Raw genomic sequence first — 14062 nt, forward strand, 5'->3', positions numbered from 1 at the left:
TAGAGATTGGTGAATGAGACTGACTGAGAGTAAAACAGGTCATCTTTATTGATTCGTAAGGAAATACTGCTTCAGACGGGTAGTGGTGAGATGAGCGTAGAGGACAGAAGTGGAGAGGAGAGGGTGGGTGGTGTTGGCTCCTTTCAGATCCCTGATGTCTCAGCTCCTGCAGATTAATCTGGAGTGGGGGGAAAGATATGACTGGTGTTATGTCATAAGCTTTGGGTTTCCAAGTCTAGTTTATTTTCTTTGGGAAGGAGTTAAAGTTTTGATGATCAAAAAACAGTTTTGACATTTGAGAGTGCACTGCAATGAAAACTGTTTTTTGATCATCAAAACTTTAAACAATAGACACAAAGAAGATTTGGGCCTGAAACACACATTCCCTAAACAAAAATGTAATTAAAAAGTTTATGAACCAAACCTTAAACTTTGATGCACAGAAAAAAACAGATGATTGAGCTTAAGATCTATTGGGACTTGATGCCAACCACAGATTTTCATGCATTTATTTTCTGACCAGTGTTCAACACAGTAAATGTCAAATGTCAGACTGTTCAGCTGTTCAAATAGCCTGAGTCATTCCCTTTATAACAGCTCTTGAATGACCCATCCAGCATTTCTTCGTTTCTAGCACTTGCTCTTAAAGTGCTCCATTCAGACTACCAGCTGGGGGTTGCCCTGGGGTGAATCTAAACAATGAGGAACCTTTTAGACCATTACAGACGTCAAGCCAGCAGCACAGCTGTACAGTTGTCAGAGCTTCAGCAGGATATTGGTAAGCCATTCAATTCATAAGAGGCCTCATTTATAAAACTGCAGAGGATTCCCGTTAAAAATTGGCATAAGGACAGAACAAAGTGCTTACGCACAAAATACTTGTATTTATAACACAGTGCGCACGAAACTCCTGCTTCATTTTCCGTGTATAAATCACAAAAAACTCGACATTTGGCGCAAGTGACCGAGCGTCTTGTCCCACCCTTCTAAAGCCCATAATTGCTATAAATAGTCTGTGAGACGCCCCAAACATTCATTCCGACTGCGTGAATACAATGAAGGTGTGACAAAATGTTTTGTGTGACACAAGCTGTTCATTGAAAGACTTAAAAGTAAAAGTGTTATTTGTCTTCATTCCTTGTGTTCTTACAAGGTGCATCAATCTAATTAGACCTCCTAACACGTCTGACATAACGTGGCTAAGGGTTGGCTGAGAGAACCCTGACCTGTCATCAAATTTCCTCTGATAAGTGCCGATTGACAGAAATCTGAGGGTTGTTTTCAGGATGAAGTGGGACAGGTACGGCTTGGTTTCTACGGGTGGTTCTCTGTAAAGCTGGGCCCACTGCAGTACAGAGATCCAAGAGAACAGTTATTGGTAATCGGAACCGGATCATAAGCCACTCATCATCTTTGGCCATTAAATCTGGCTGATATCTGAAAATTCACTCATTCCGAATTCTTCCATTCTTCCCACAGTGCGAGCATTGTGCGTCTTTACGCTTTGCTATTGCCTGCTTTTTTACACTCACCCATGTGATAACAATATATGAAACTGCATTTGTATCTGCTCGACATCGAAAACGGTAACTGTTTTAACGTAATTTGTCCTATTGTTCACCTTATTATTTGGCAGTTGTGGCCTACTGGTTAGGGTTTCGGGCTGGTAACCGGAGGATGGCCAGTTCGATCCACGACCAGTAGGAAAAATGTCGGCGGGGGAAGTGGTAGAGCACTGCTCTCCCATGCCCACATCCACGGCTGAGGTGCCCTTGAGCAAGGCACCTAACCCCGATCACTGCTCACCGGGCGCCGCCTAAGGCAGCTCACTGCTCCGGGTTAGTGTGCTTCACTGTGTATATCACTGTGTGTATCACTACCCTGGATGGGTAAAATGCAGAGATAGAATTCAGAGTGTGTGTGTGTCACTATCTCTGCCATAAACATAGTCACTAGTCACTAGGGCTCATTTCCATTTCCTCATTTCCATTATTTATGAAAATAAATGTCATAACATGCAGGTATTAATAATAAAAGATTAAATATGAATCCCAATCAAACTGTACCATTTTTTTTTGTGTTCGTGTGCACTCCTTATATTATATAATATTTCGATTAATTTTACACAATGGTATCAATTTCACGTTGTTTCTCGAGTTTCAGCCTTCTACCATCGGAGTCGTAGTTTCTAATTTTTCCAGTTTATGTGTGTATGCATGGGTCAGGTTTGATTTATAAATCCCAAAGTTTGCTTAGAAAGTGGCATACTCTTAGTTTTGGAGGGAGGAGGGGAAAGAAGTTTTGAATGGAGTTTGTTGACAAGGTGTTACAAGTTATGTATGTATGAGATCACGCCATATTACCCCTACGCAACGTGAATAAACGAGGCCCCACTACTGTACGACATGCACTACGACCACAAAGGATAGCCTTTCCAGCTGTGTGCACATTAATAATTGGGAGGAATTTAGTTTACTTCTAGAATCAAAACTGAGGCATAATACATGGTTTGAATGCTTGTCTGAAGTGTTGCACTAATGCACCAAATCAACCATTAAGCTGAGATGTAGTTTAAATGCATTATCAATCATGAAACTTTTAACAAATGGCTAGTCACCCAATCATAGCTCATACCCCACTCATACCACCCCCAAACCACACATTCAGACCTATGCAAAAGGAGGTTGGTGCTGCAGGTTATCTGGTGAACAGCACTACCGACTCGGAGGGGAAAAAAACAAGCTGATTTCTGTGGACTAAGAGGGTGAGGGAACCAAAGGGTGGTGCTGTGGATTATTAATCTATCAGTAACCGATCTGTGTAATGTAAGACGAAAATGTAAAAAAAGAAATTCCACCAACAACAACCAGTTCTCCCCAGGGGTGTCACTGGCTGATGAGCTGGTGGGTGCCGGACTGAGTGGAAACTGGCATGTTTGTCGCTTGGCATCGGGGTGGTACCTGCAGGCTGTGCCAACTCTGCAGCCTCTGTCTGGCTCTGCTCTTGAGGGAGACTGACGCCCATCCCCAGCCTCTGCCGCAGCGAGTTCACGGTCTCCGTTGGGATGCGGTCAGCCTGCGACTCCAGGTACTTCAGCACGTAGTGATCGGCATCAGTCAGCAGGAAGCGATGCTTGAAGACTGAGGGAGGAGGGGAAAGGAGTTTTGAATGGAGTTTGTTGACGAGGTGTTTCAAGTTCTGTTGGCCAGCATGGGATCACGCCATATTACCTCTCCCTCTAAGTCATGAATCCTTCTGTTTTACTGTCACCTAAGCCATTAGGCTAAAGCTATAGCCCTCTTAACTCTGTGCCATCAAATAAATTATCCCTTTCTGTGAGAATGTGTGTGTGTGTGAGGGTGAGAGAGAAAGAGAGTGATACAATACACACCTTCTATGACGGATCCAATGGCAAAGTCTGCTGGACCGTAGTACTGCGGGTTGTGGACGGTGCTGCTGGGTTTTGGAATGCGTGTTTTCTCCAGGAACTTGCCGCTGATGATGCCCGAGTTTCGTGTGGCCGTCTCGAAGATGCTGACCATGTCATTGGACAGGTAGTAGGACAGGATAAAGCGACGCCCTGTGTCCTGGGGGTTCTGGGAGTCCTGTGAAACAGCAGAGAAACATCAGGCCACATCAGACCAGATTAAATCATGAGTACCATGGGTTCCCTGAAGAACATTTACAGGAGGAACATCTGAAGAGGACATTTATTTTCCAGCCTGTGAACGTCTCCGTCTACCATATCTCTACTGTCTCACCAGTCAAGACTTCAGGGCCAGACCTGCTCACTAACCTTCCATCAATACATTTTATTCATTCATTTTTGCATTATTTAAAAAAGTATATTTTTTAAATGTTTTGTAAGTTTCTTACATAATCATAATCACAACCATCACAATAACAATGACTTTAACTATAACCATAACCTTCCAGAGCAGAAAGAAATGCTACTATATTTTCTCAGTTTAAACTTGAGTTTATTCTTTCCGATCTCTTTCCTGTGAGGAAGAAGTCTTAACTGGAATGCTATGTGTCCAGGCAGTAGGGGGTGGAATTTGATCAGACACTGATTGCTGAGCAGCTAAAGAGCTATGGGCAGGATGCTGAGCACCCCAAAACAAATCCAGTCTGTTCCCAGTGGGGTGTCTTCCCTAACAAGAGCACTTTTTCGCAGTTCAATAAATCAGTCAGAATCCATTATTTTCTGGAATCTAGCTTTAAGTCTGGCAAAACTCCTCTGTTTCATGGCTGCACGTTGTAATTATGCTTATGTCATGATTTTCTCCTGATTACACAGATGGACATAATCACAGAGCGAGCCGAACAGTTTAATGGCCTTATAGCAAACCTGTTATGTCCGAGGCACTCTGCTTTAAATCAAACCCACGAACCTGGTGCTAATGATTTCCTGCCTCAATGGCCAAACTACTGGGGCACAAGGTGTTTCAGTCAAATCATAGAGATTATCAAAGAGCTACAGTGAAGTACAGCGGTCCGTAATGGAATTGGCCAGTTGGTGGTCTTTCTTGGGGGTGCTATTTAAGTCTTGAGACTGGCGTCAGCAGGGTGAACTCACTATTTAAGTCTTGAGACTGGCGTCAGCAGGGTGAACTCACTATTTAAGTCTTGAGACTGGCGTCAGCAGGGTGAACTCACTATTGAAGTCCTGAGACTGGTGTGAACTCACCAGTGTCGCGGCGTAGCGTAGAACCTTGTGGTCGTTCTCCAGCAGCTTCATCAGGTCCTTCTTGGGCGGCTCCGGGATGAAATACAGGCAGTTCTGCAGCGAGTCCTCCAGAGATCCCCAACCATTGTAGGGGGGAATCACGTGCTAACAAGTGTGTGTGTGTGTGTGTGTGTGTGTGAGTGTGTGTGTGTGAGTGTGTAATGTAAAGAGCGACACAGACAGAGAGAAAGTGTGTTTTAGAAACCTGATATGCCTGATGTGATACATTTAGAAACCTGATATGCCTGATGTGATACATTTAGAAACCTGATATGCCTGATGTGATTAGTTACTATTACTACTAAGTACTATGAAGAAGGAATGAAAGACCAACATTATACACTTGCTGATAAAAATAAACAATAATTTAACAGGAGAGAAAGCTTCCTGCTGCAGCAGATAAAGCACAAGAGAGGTGAGGAACAGTTATGGTGTGAGCCTAATGAGGACTTGGTAAGATGGACGCCACTCCACCAAACCGATCTCACCTTCTTAGTGTCCTTCTGGACCTTCTTCTCCACTGGGACAGGATTGAGGGGTAGGTCCGGGTGGTTCTGCTCGAAGTAGGCCCGTGTGAACTCGTCGCAGTCATACAGCAGGAAGTTCCTGCCCCTGAGTTTAAGCGTCTCTCCGACCCTGAAGTCCCGCGGGGAGTATAACTCGTGAACCTCCTGAGAGGACACCTCCAACACACAGGTGGGGAAGGGCTCTGAGGAGAACAAGGAGGGGTGGGGGGGAACAATATTCACACACGCCGCACATATTCACACATGTAAACAAAGCAAACAACAAACAAAACATGAAGAGGAATGTATAGGCTACAGAACACGTGGCCAAGTGAAGACGTGTTAACTTGCTAGCTAATTGATCCTTTACCTTTGAAAGTAAAAAGTGAAACAACACAAAAATCTCATTAATGTGCTATGAAAGTAGTCAGACAAAAAAAAAATGTCATTGGTGGTCTGTAAGGTAAGAGGTAATAATTGCAAAGAGTAAAACTGAAAACAGAAACACTTTTTACATGCATCCATGATCCAGATTTAAGGAAATTAATTCTGGCTGATTAAAACCTCTTACTTTATGATATCAATTCAGAAACTGGTTGTGCAGTTACATACACACATAGACACACACACACACACACACACACACACACACACACACACACACACACACACACACACACACACAAACACAAACACACACACACACACATAAAGACACACACACTCACCACAGGCAGCTTTGATGGTCTTGGGGACCTTCTGCCGACGCAGCAGCACAGGGAAGGGGTCTCGTCCGCTGTTGGGCTCGTGGACCTCGCGGATCTCCACCGAGTCGTCCACCAGGTAGTACTGAATGGTGACGGGCCGTGCGTCGCCAAACAGTGTGTCTGTGTTGTCCCACAGAGCAAAGAAGCGTAGCACCTGGGACACAAACACACATACAAGTAAACAAACAAATGCATTTACACAAACACACATACGCATATAACACAAGGAAAAACCTGAGACTCCCACTCTCAAGCCCCCTGTCCCACCTCTCAACTGTAACACACCCCTATGATCTATGACCTCCCACAGCTGACCTTACTTAAACTCCTACTGTACGTTGATATTCAGTCTTTACCCTGTCTACCTTGATGCGGAACTGACTCCCTATAGGTGTACGTGGAATAAACCTTCAGAACCTTTGATTCACCTCGTGGTACCTTAATCTTTGTCTAAAAGTTTAGCGTCAGCTATTATTCTGTCATTGTGTACTACAGTGTTTGGATTGAATGTTAACAGTTTACCACTGGTCTGCCAGAGATAATAGAGCAAGGTTTAGTCACTGTACAGCACTGTGCCTTCTGGCTACCACACAGACATAGGGAGTCTGCAGCAATGTGCACCATCTGTGTTAGCATTAGCACTGCAGAAAGAGACTACTGATTTAGTCCGAGTGGCTAAAAATGAGAACCGTGAAACCCTAGAGGACAGGATGTAGTAAATTAACACATGTTACCACCGGTGGCTAGCCTGACGATGTCATACTCATAATTCTAGTCAGAATATGAGTCTGAGATCGGACAATTGGGCTGTGATTATGGGGCGTGTTTCAACGAACCAGGAAAGAAAATTCCTCTTCGCTGAATTGGATACCTAGAACCAATCAGCGCAACGTAGTATTACCATCTGACAGATTAAACTTTTACCTGCTCCCGTAGGAAGGACGGCAAAAACATCTTTTCAATCGACAAATGCCTTGATCGCGTTTCTCTGTTCCTCTTTCAAAATGAATGCGCTGTCAATATCTGCTGAGATACGTTACTTAATTAGCACTCAAGGCTAGAAGCTACCATTAGTTTCAACGATTATTTTGGCCAACGCGTTAGCATAACCGATCAATAATGGTCTAGAGTGCTTTAGTTAGGACCTAAAATCCTCGGCAACACTCGTTTTGCGTATACACAACTAACCGAGTCAATGTAGACATAAAAAAGTCGTGTAGATAGCTTAAATCATATAAAATATGTCCCACTAAGCTCCCGAGACGGCGCCATCTTTGTTCGATGTATATTCCGGTATATTCTATCTATATCTGTCCATCAACGTATAAAGCCCGCCCTTACAATTTGATTGGTTTAGATTGCGTTTCAACCTTTTTGAAACGTTAAATCTCTCCCAACTAACTCGATTCCAGACTGAATCTCCCAGCCCAAAAATGTTGTGGGCGGAGTTCAGGCTGGTATCCAGGCTAACCGGTGGCCATCATTTATTTCAGTGTGTGTTTTGGGGGGGGGGCACAGCCAGGGTTCATTGAAGAGGGCAGCTACAGTTACCTTATCCACACTTCCAAAAGCAAATGTTGTCCTAAAGTGAGTACCAGTGTGTACATTTGTTTGGGTGTGTGCATGTTTGTGCAGTCACCTTGCGGTCCATGGTGATGAACTGCTTAAGGCGGTCGAAGTCTGATGGGGTGGCGTAGGCCATGTGGGGCTGCATCTTGGTTCGGTGTTGCGCATATGGGTCAGATGGGATCGGTTCTGGGTCATTTAGAACCAGACCCTGGCTCTCCATGAAGTCCTGATCCAGACACACACGTACACCCAAACACACACACAAAAATGAATAAACAAACAAATAAAGAGACTATTTTGGGATGTGCTCTTTACAAACACACATAGCCTCAAATATACATAGGGACTGAATAAATATGTACTGTATGTCGATATACAGAAAATGTTTGTACATGAGGAACCATGTAAGAGATTATGGCACATGGAGTAACTAAACATGTCCAGAACAAAGGAAAATTGTATTAATTTCAAAAATGAACTACAGTGACAACTTGTACCACAACTAGGCAAGGTGTGTACAGATATGGGTTAATGTGAGTGTGTGTCTGTGTGTATTTTAGGGAGTATATCACAGTGTGAACACTGCTTGTGTGCACTTGTGTAACCTAACCTGTGTGTAACTGTCACAGTGTGTGAGGCGGTAGGTGACGCCATACACACACAGGTCCATGGCCACGTTCAGGTCCTTCCAGTGGTAGTGGTCACCACGGTCGTTCTTGGGCAGTCGTTGGCGCTTGATCAGCTTGCCCTGGGGGATTCCGGAGTTTTCCACCGTGGGCTCAAACACACACACGCTGTCGTCCTCCAGGTAGTAATAGAAGATGACCGGCCGCACACGGTACTCTTCATTGGGGGAGTGCTGCACTGTCTGCTGGAAGTAACCATTGAAGCACAGCACCTTGAAGGGAAGAGCAAGGGAACAGTCAGTGGGAGCTCGGATATCCAATCCTGGAGATCAACCCTGACCACTGTGGCTCCGGAAAATTTGCTAAGGGGTGATGCAAGCAAGGTAAACTCTTTGGTCACATAGTCAATGCAAAATCAAAATGATTGTGCCTACATGAATGTCTGATGATACAAAAATTTCTCGGTTGGCTACCCAAGTCTGCATACAATGACGAAATAGCCATAAAACGTAAGAGTTTGACCTAGAGTGCTCATACCTTCTTGTCATAGACGACATGAGCGGGGATGAAGTCGAGCGGGTGGCTCTTGGCGACGCTGCCGTAGGTCAGTGAGGGGATCTCATAGGGCACCTTTTTAGCCTCGTTCAAACTCAGCTGCTCGGACAGAAGGGGTTCTTGCCCGATGCCTACCTTTGGTCGTTGAGGTAAAGCGAAGCCGTTCTTGTATGACAGCGTTTGAGATTTATGAAAGGCAGACTTCTGTAGAATGAAAGCATTTGACACTGAAGCGGCTTTAATGTATTCTATAGAGAGAACGCATCACACGATTAATACACTTTTCTTTTTTTAAACTGTCGCCATCAGTTAGCTTACCGAAAATGACTTATGTTTGTGTTAGGTTAAGTTTGGCTATGACTAAAACTATTTGCTAGCTAGCTAATTACGATCCGTAAAATAACAGCCGAATGAGCACTTACCGTTATGTCGCGAAATGTGTATCCAGGGAAAAAGGGAAATCCATTGCTTGAGTTTAAAGACATTTTATCGCGTTTCTCAAGTTTTATAACTATGTCGTGGAATGAAGTTTAGTGCAACATCACCGGTCACAGCTGTTTTCGTCTCGTGAGAATATCACATTTCTTATATCCCTGTGGAACTCTCATTTGTACACACTGCGGTATCCAAGGAGACCATATTATAGTAGTGGTTGCCATGGAGTATATAAACAAATTAATCTTAGCTGCACGGTCTCTTCGTGTGAAGGATATGCTGTAAAATTGGAACTACTAGCCATGTTCATAGATACATAGCATACAGTATACAAATAGGCTGAAGCCCATGAACTGAGCAAATCATTGTGTGCGTGTGTCTGTGTCTGAAACCCGAGTCAAGATTATCAACTTTAACTGCATGTTATTCGAATTGCCGGCAGATGGCAGTACAACACAACAAAATTACACATCGACGCAACTCGTTTCCCCATAAGCAGTTTATTCCAAACTCTAGTGGATTTTGGTCTCACACAGCCTTAAGCCAATGACAAAGTTCCATTCTCCCTCTAAACGATGTTCTGTAGAAGAAATAGGGTTTTTATCTCGAAGGAAACATATCTGTATGTTCTCTCATAAAAAAGGCAAACAATACTAAAATGACATCATTTCATTTTTAAGTGGCAAAATACCAGACTAGGGACACTGACTAGCTTATTTTGCAGATAGAATACATGGACAGAATATAGAATCCAAAAAAGAGAAATGTTCTTTAACACCAAACATTCCCGATAAACAATTTAATCAGTGTGTCCAATTTGAATGGAGGGTCAATTTCTGCCTTGTGTGTTTTTTTTACATAAATAACTCCTAAATCATCTCTATTAAGGCAGGATTTGAATGGATCACACTATGTTCTGCTATGAACATGTGAGTTTCTTTAGGTGTGATTGAATGTTGTACTGTGCTTGCTGTTTACGACTGGCCAGGCCAACAACCTCTTAAGCACAAGGCGTCAGGTGCATTTAGGCAAGTTGTTTCAGAGGTGCATTTCACAAAATCATCGAGGAGTACTTCAGACTGAGATAATGACGTGAAGGACTTCACCTTTCAGAGCTTTGCATGGCGAAGCTTCAGGCTCTGCCTTCAGAAAGTAACAAAAATGTAGCATATGAGAGGCACTAGTTGATTGACTTTGCACTAGTACATTTCTTGGCTTATCCATGGTATCCAAGGTCAATATTCGTGTTTCTGGAGTGTCAGCATTTACTTTAATTTAGAACACGAGCAAAGTCAAAAATGTGACCTGTGACTGGCCGTGCTCAGAAGCCTTTGACAGAAGGCAAGTAGTTGTTCCCCGACAGCTAAACCTGCTAGTTTGTAGCACCAACTAAATCACCCATCTGAGTTTTCCCACATATATCACATGGTTAGTATAACTTTTGGCAAGCCACTTCACCAAAGTCAGAAATAAATTGAACAAGGGGCATAAGAAACTAGCATCAGTATAAAAAAAATTATCATGATCAACGACATGATCAATAATTTACATATTGACTGGGCCCTACAAACCAAAGAAATCCAATAAGCAGGATAAGGCACTCCACTGTGCATAACATATCAATATATATTTTATATAGAAAAAAAAGTTTAAGTATTCCACCTCTTTGAGGTTTTCAATGGTGTTTTTTAGCTGACACATCTCGAGCAATGTAAGTATTCCCTTCTAAGGAAGAAAATATCAACAATCGTATGCAGAAACACTAGGATTGCATCCCTGAGGTGTCAGACAAAGCTTTGCCACTGTATAAAAATATTTCATTACCATTTAGATAAAAAAAAAACAACAACATCAAACAATGAAACTATTAAATATTAAAAATAGATTTAAGGGTTGAGATGAATACCAAATATTTCTTATTATTCTCCTTTGGTTTTCAAAGAATGGCAGTGTGGTCAACATCAAGGTCGTTTATATATTTATATTTTTAACTGTCCTTCAACAGACCTCAAATTTTAGGCACTATTCTTTTCTTCTTCCTGTGAGAGCTTAAATGCTGCTGAAAGCCCCAACCTCCTGTGAGGACAGGAGATGAGAAAAAGGAAAGAGAGGGAAATAGAGGGAGAGAGAGAGAGCAGAGGTCCTGTCCACACAACTGCATTTAACTATCAATTCAGAGCTGCCACAATCAAAAACATCTCCCACAAGGCTCTGTCTTTTGAGTTCTTTGGGTATTTGAGAAAAAAATTAAATAAACTCCAGCAACCATCACCCTCCACTTCCAGGAAGAGGGGTTAGGTTTGAAGTTAGAAAGCCAAGTGCAGAGTAGCATAGACCCAGTAAGGTCACCTCAGGGGCTTGTGCTTAAGGCTGAAGTATGGGAGGTCCATTTGCTCGACCAGCGCATCGCTCGACTCAAGAGACAGTTTATTATCAGGGAGGGCGGGAGGAGGAAGAGGGTGGAGCTCCAGACAAGGCGTGTCCCACGCACGCTGACATCATGTCACATCTGTCGGAGCCAATTGAAACCCAGACTCAATCTCAAAAGTAAGAAATAAAAAATTCCAAATCGAACCCCCGACCCTAGCCGGCCTTGACCCAGTAGTCCTGTCCTGTCTTTTCCTCCTAGTCAGGGTCTGTTTATTTGTTCTGTTCTCCCTTGGAAAGGAAGAGATTGGTAGACGTAGGTGGCGGCGGCAGCGGCGGCCTCAGTAGTAGCGGTTGAGGCTGCGCGTGCCCGGCACGTCCGGCTGCCCGTTCATCCAGATCTCGCGGATGATTCGCTCGCGCTCCTCCAACCGCTGCGCCCGCTCCAGCTCCTCGGCCGACGTGAACACGTTGGTGTTGAGCGTGCGCTCAAAGCGCCGGTGCCGTCGAGCCGACAGGTCCGAGCACGTGTCCCAGTCCGAGTCGTCCGAGTTAGAGTCGTCGCTGTCCGAGTAGGCGTGCTGGTGTGGCCCGCGGCCTGAGTGCCGTCGGCGGCTGGAGGAACGGTTTGCCGAGGACGATCCGGAGCGGCAGGGTCGGTGCGGGCGCCGCGGGCAGTCGGTGCGGCAGGAGATCTGCACCACCAGGGCAAAGAGCGTGAGGAACAGGCCCACGCACACGCCACACACGAAGTAAAGCGCCGTCCGCTCTGTGTGCTCTATGAAAATCACACATACAACCACACAGATGCACACACACACACACACACACACAAACACACACACATGCAGACACATGTTATTTGTGAGGACACCATCAGCACACAATCTGAGGAGTAAATGATAAGCACCATAATTACTACAACACTACAGTAATACAGTATTACACTAGAAACACAGTCAAAGGCGGATAGTTCAAACAAGTCTCTCTTTGGACCAGAAATAGAGTGTTAAAGTGAGATAGAAGGATAAAGTCAGTGAAGGAACAGTGAATGTCTGCAGTTGACTAAAGGGACCGCCAGTTTACCTGTGATGTATATATGCAGGTGTAAACTGCTACTGGCTGCAAGTGAGCGCAGGTAGGTGCTCACCTGTCTTGTAGGCATAGACACTGGCTCTGATTGGCTGAGAGTGAGAGTGGGTGGGTGCTCACCTGTGATGAAGGTGTAGGCACTGCCTATGATTGGCTGAGAATAAGAGTGGACGGGTGCTCACCTGCGATGTAGGTGTAGGTTGCCAGGGCGCTGCTGATGAGGGCCATGTCGGCGCTGAGGGCCGTGGCGTTGATGCTGGGGGGGCGAGACGGCTGTGGGTTCTTCTCCTCCGAGAACGGCACGGTCTCCCTCCCTCGCTTTTTCTTCCCTGGCGAACGACAGAAGGCAAGTCTTTATCCTCACATAACACAAGGAAATTACATATTTCTGCAATACATGAATGTGTATTTTCAAACATGATTCTAAATCTTTTCTTGACTCATCGCGGTGGGTTTCATGATATACATTATGCGTTTGATTTATGTCTCGAGTTTCTCATAACCATCTCAACCATACAGTGAGCATCGCATATAAAATACACAGTGCATGATTTTCAGTTAATTTATATGGGCTTTGCTGTTAACATCGCCGTTATCCAAACAGTTGATGTGTCACCATGTAACCATGTAGTCTGAGCACATGCAACAGTCTGAGTATTTCCATCATGGCTTGGACAGCGCTGTGAGTGTGTGTGTGTCTGTCTGTTTGTGTGTGTGTTTTTTAAATTCCTCAAATCACTTCAGTGTTTACACCAGAACTCAGCAGGCAGATCCTGAGTGAGAGTGTGTTTACTCCCTGGCAGCCGCTAATCCAAAGTGCGGCCGTAGCTCGAGTTTATACTTAGAGCCATCATGGAGGGGACGTGGGGTCGGCGGTTGCTTTGAGAGGCATGGAATTACAGGGCCGGGGGAGGAAACCGAGCGGGTGTTGTTCGCGGCTCTGTTTCAGCGGTCGAACCTGGGAGTTCATGATCATAGGGTCATTTTGGCTCTGTGGCTGTGCTGTGGTAAACGTGACATCTGGTGAGGGACAAGCTCAATGCCATGGCAACACGACCCCTAAACGGATGCTTTTCCAATCGGACTCCTTAGTTGTACCGTGTCGTCGTGCCCGTATGTGGCAAACTGTGGATTGGGCTACAGTGAGACTAGCAGACCCTTAAACAGTTCTGAGCTGAACCAGGCCCAGGCTCATTTCAGAGGGCCAGTGTATCCCCGTTTCCACCCTCCGTCATTAGTTGACAAAATGTAGTGGAACATTGGCAAAACCCTGCACAACAATATGTGACATAGTTACTAGTCACTACTCCCCTTCTCTCTCCGCATCTCTCTCTCTCTCTCTCTCTCACTTTCTCCTCCAATCTCTCTTCTGCTCTCACACTCTGAATTGCCCTCCCCTTCTTTCACTCAGACTCC

General features: G+C 44.6%; 2 protein-coding genes across 2 annotated transcripts in view; both read right to left on the reverse strand.

The window, feature by feature from the left end:
* Positions 1 to 134: 134 nt before the first annotated feature.
* Positions 135 to 9237, reverse strand: efhc1 (EF-hand domain (C-terminal) containing 1; the record flags this gene model as incomplete). The annotated part of the gene is made up of 10 exons (XM_080831847.1): positions 135 to 178; positions 2961 to 3140; positions 3392 to 3605; positions 4691 to 4831; positions 5218 to 5438; positions 5964 to 6156; positions 7642 to 7797; positions 8182 to 8469; positions 8735 to 8956; positions 9175 to 9237. 10 exons carry the CDS (start codon positions 9235 to 9237, stop codon positions 174 to 176), a joined length of 1683 nt encoding a protein of 560 aa, XP_080687973.1. The 3' UTR covers positions 135 to 173.
* Positions 9238 to 11895: 2658 nt separating this feature from the next.
* The window catches only part of eva1aa (eva-1 homolog A, regulator of programmed cell death a), a gene marked incomplete at both ends in the record, with an annotated part of 70391 nt that continues 68224 nt past the window's right edge, over positions 11896 to 14062 (reverse strand). Inside the window, 2 exons of the mRNA XM_080833069.1 lie at positions 11896 to 12332; positions 12829 to 12975. Of these exons, the coding sequence (XP_080689195.1) occupies positions 11896 to 12332; positions 12829 to 12975 (584 nt within the window). The remainder of the gene's footprint in view (positions 12333 to 12828; positions 12976 to 14062) is intronic.

This window comes from Sprattus sprattus (assembly GCF_963457725.1).
Source record: "Sprattus sprattus genome assembly, chromosome: 2".
Classification (NCBI taxonomy): Eukaryota; Metazoa; Chordata; class Actinopteri; order Clupeiformes; family Clupeidae; genus Sprattus; species Sprattus sprattus.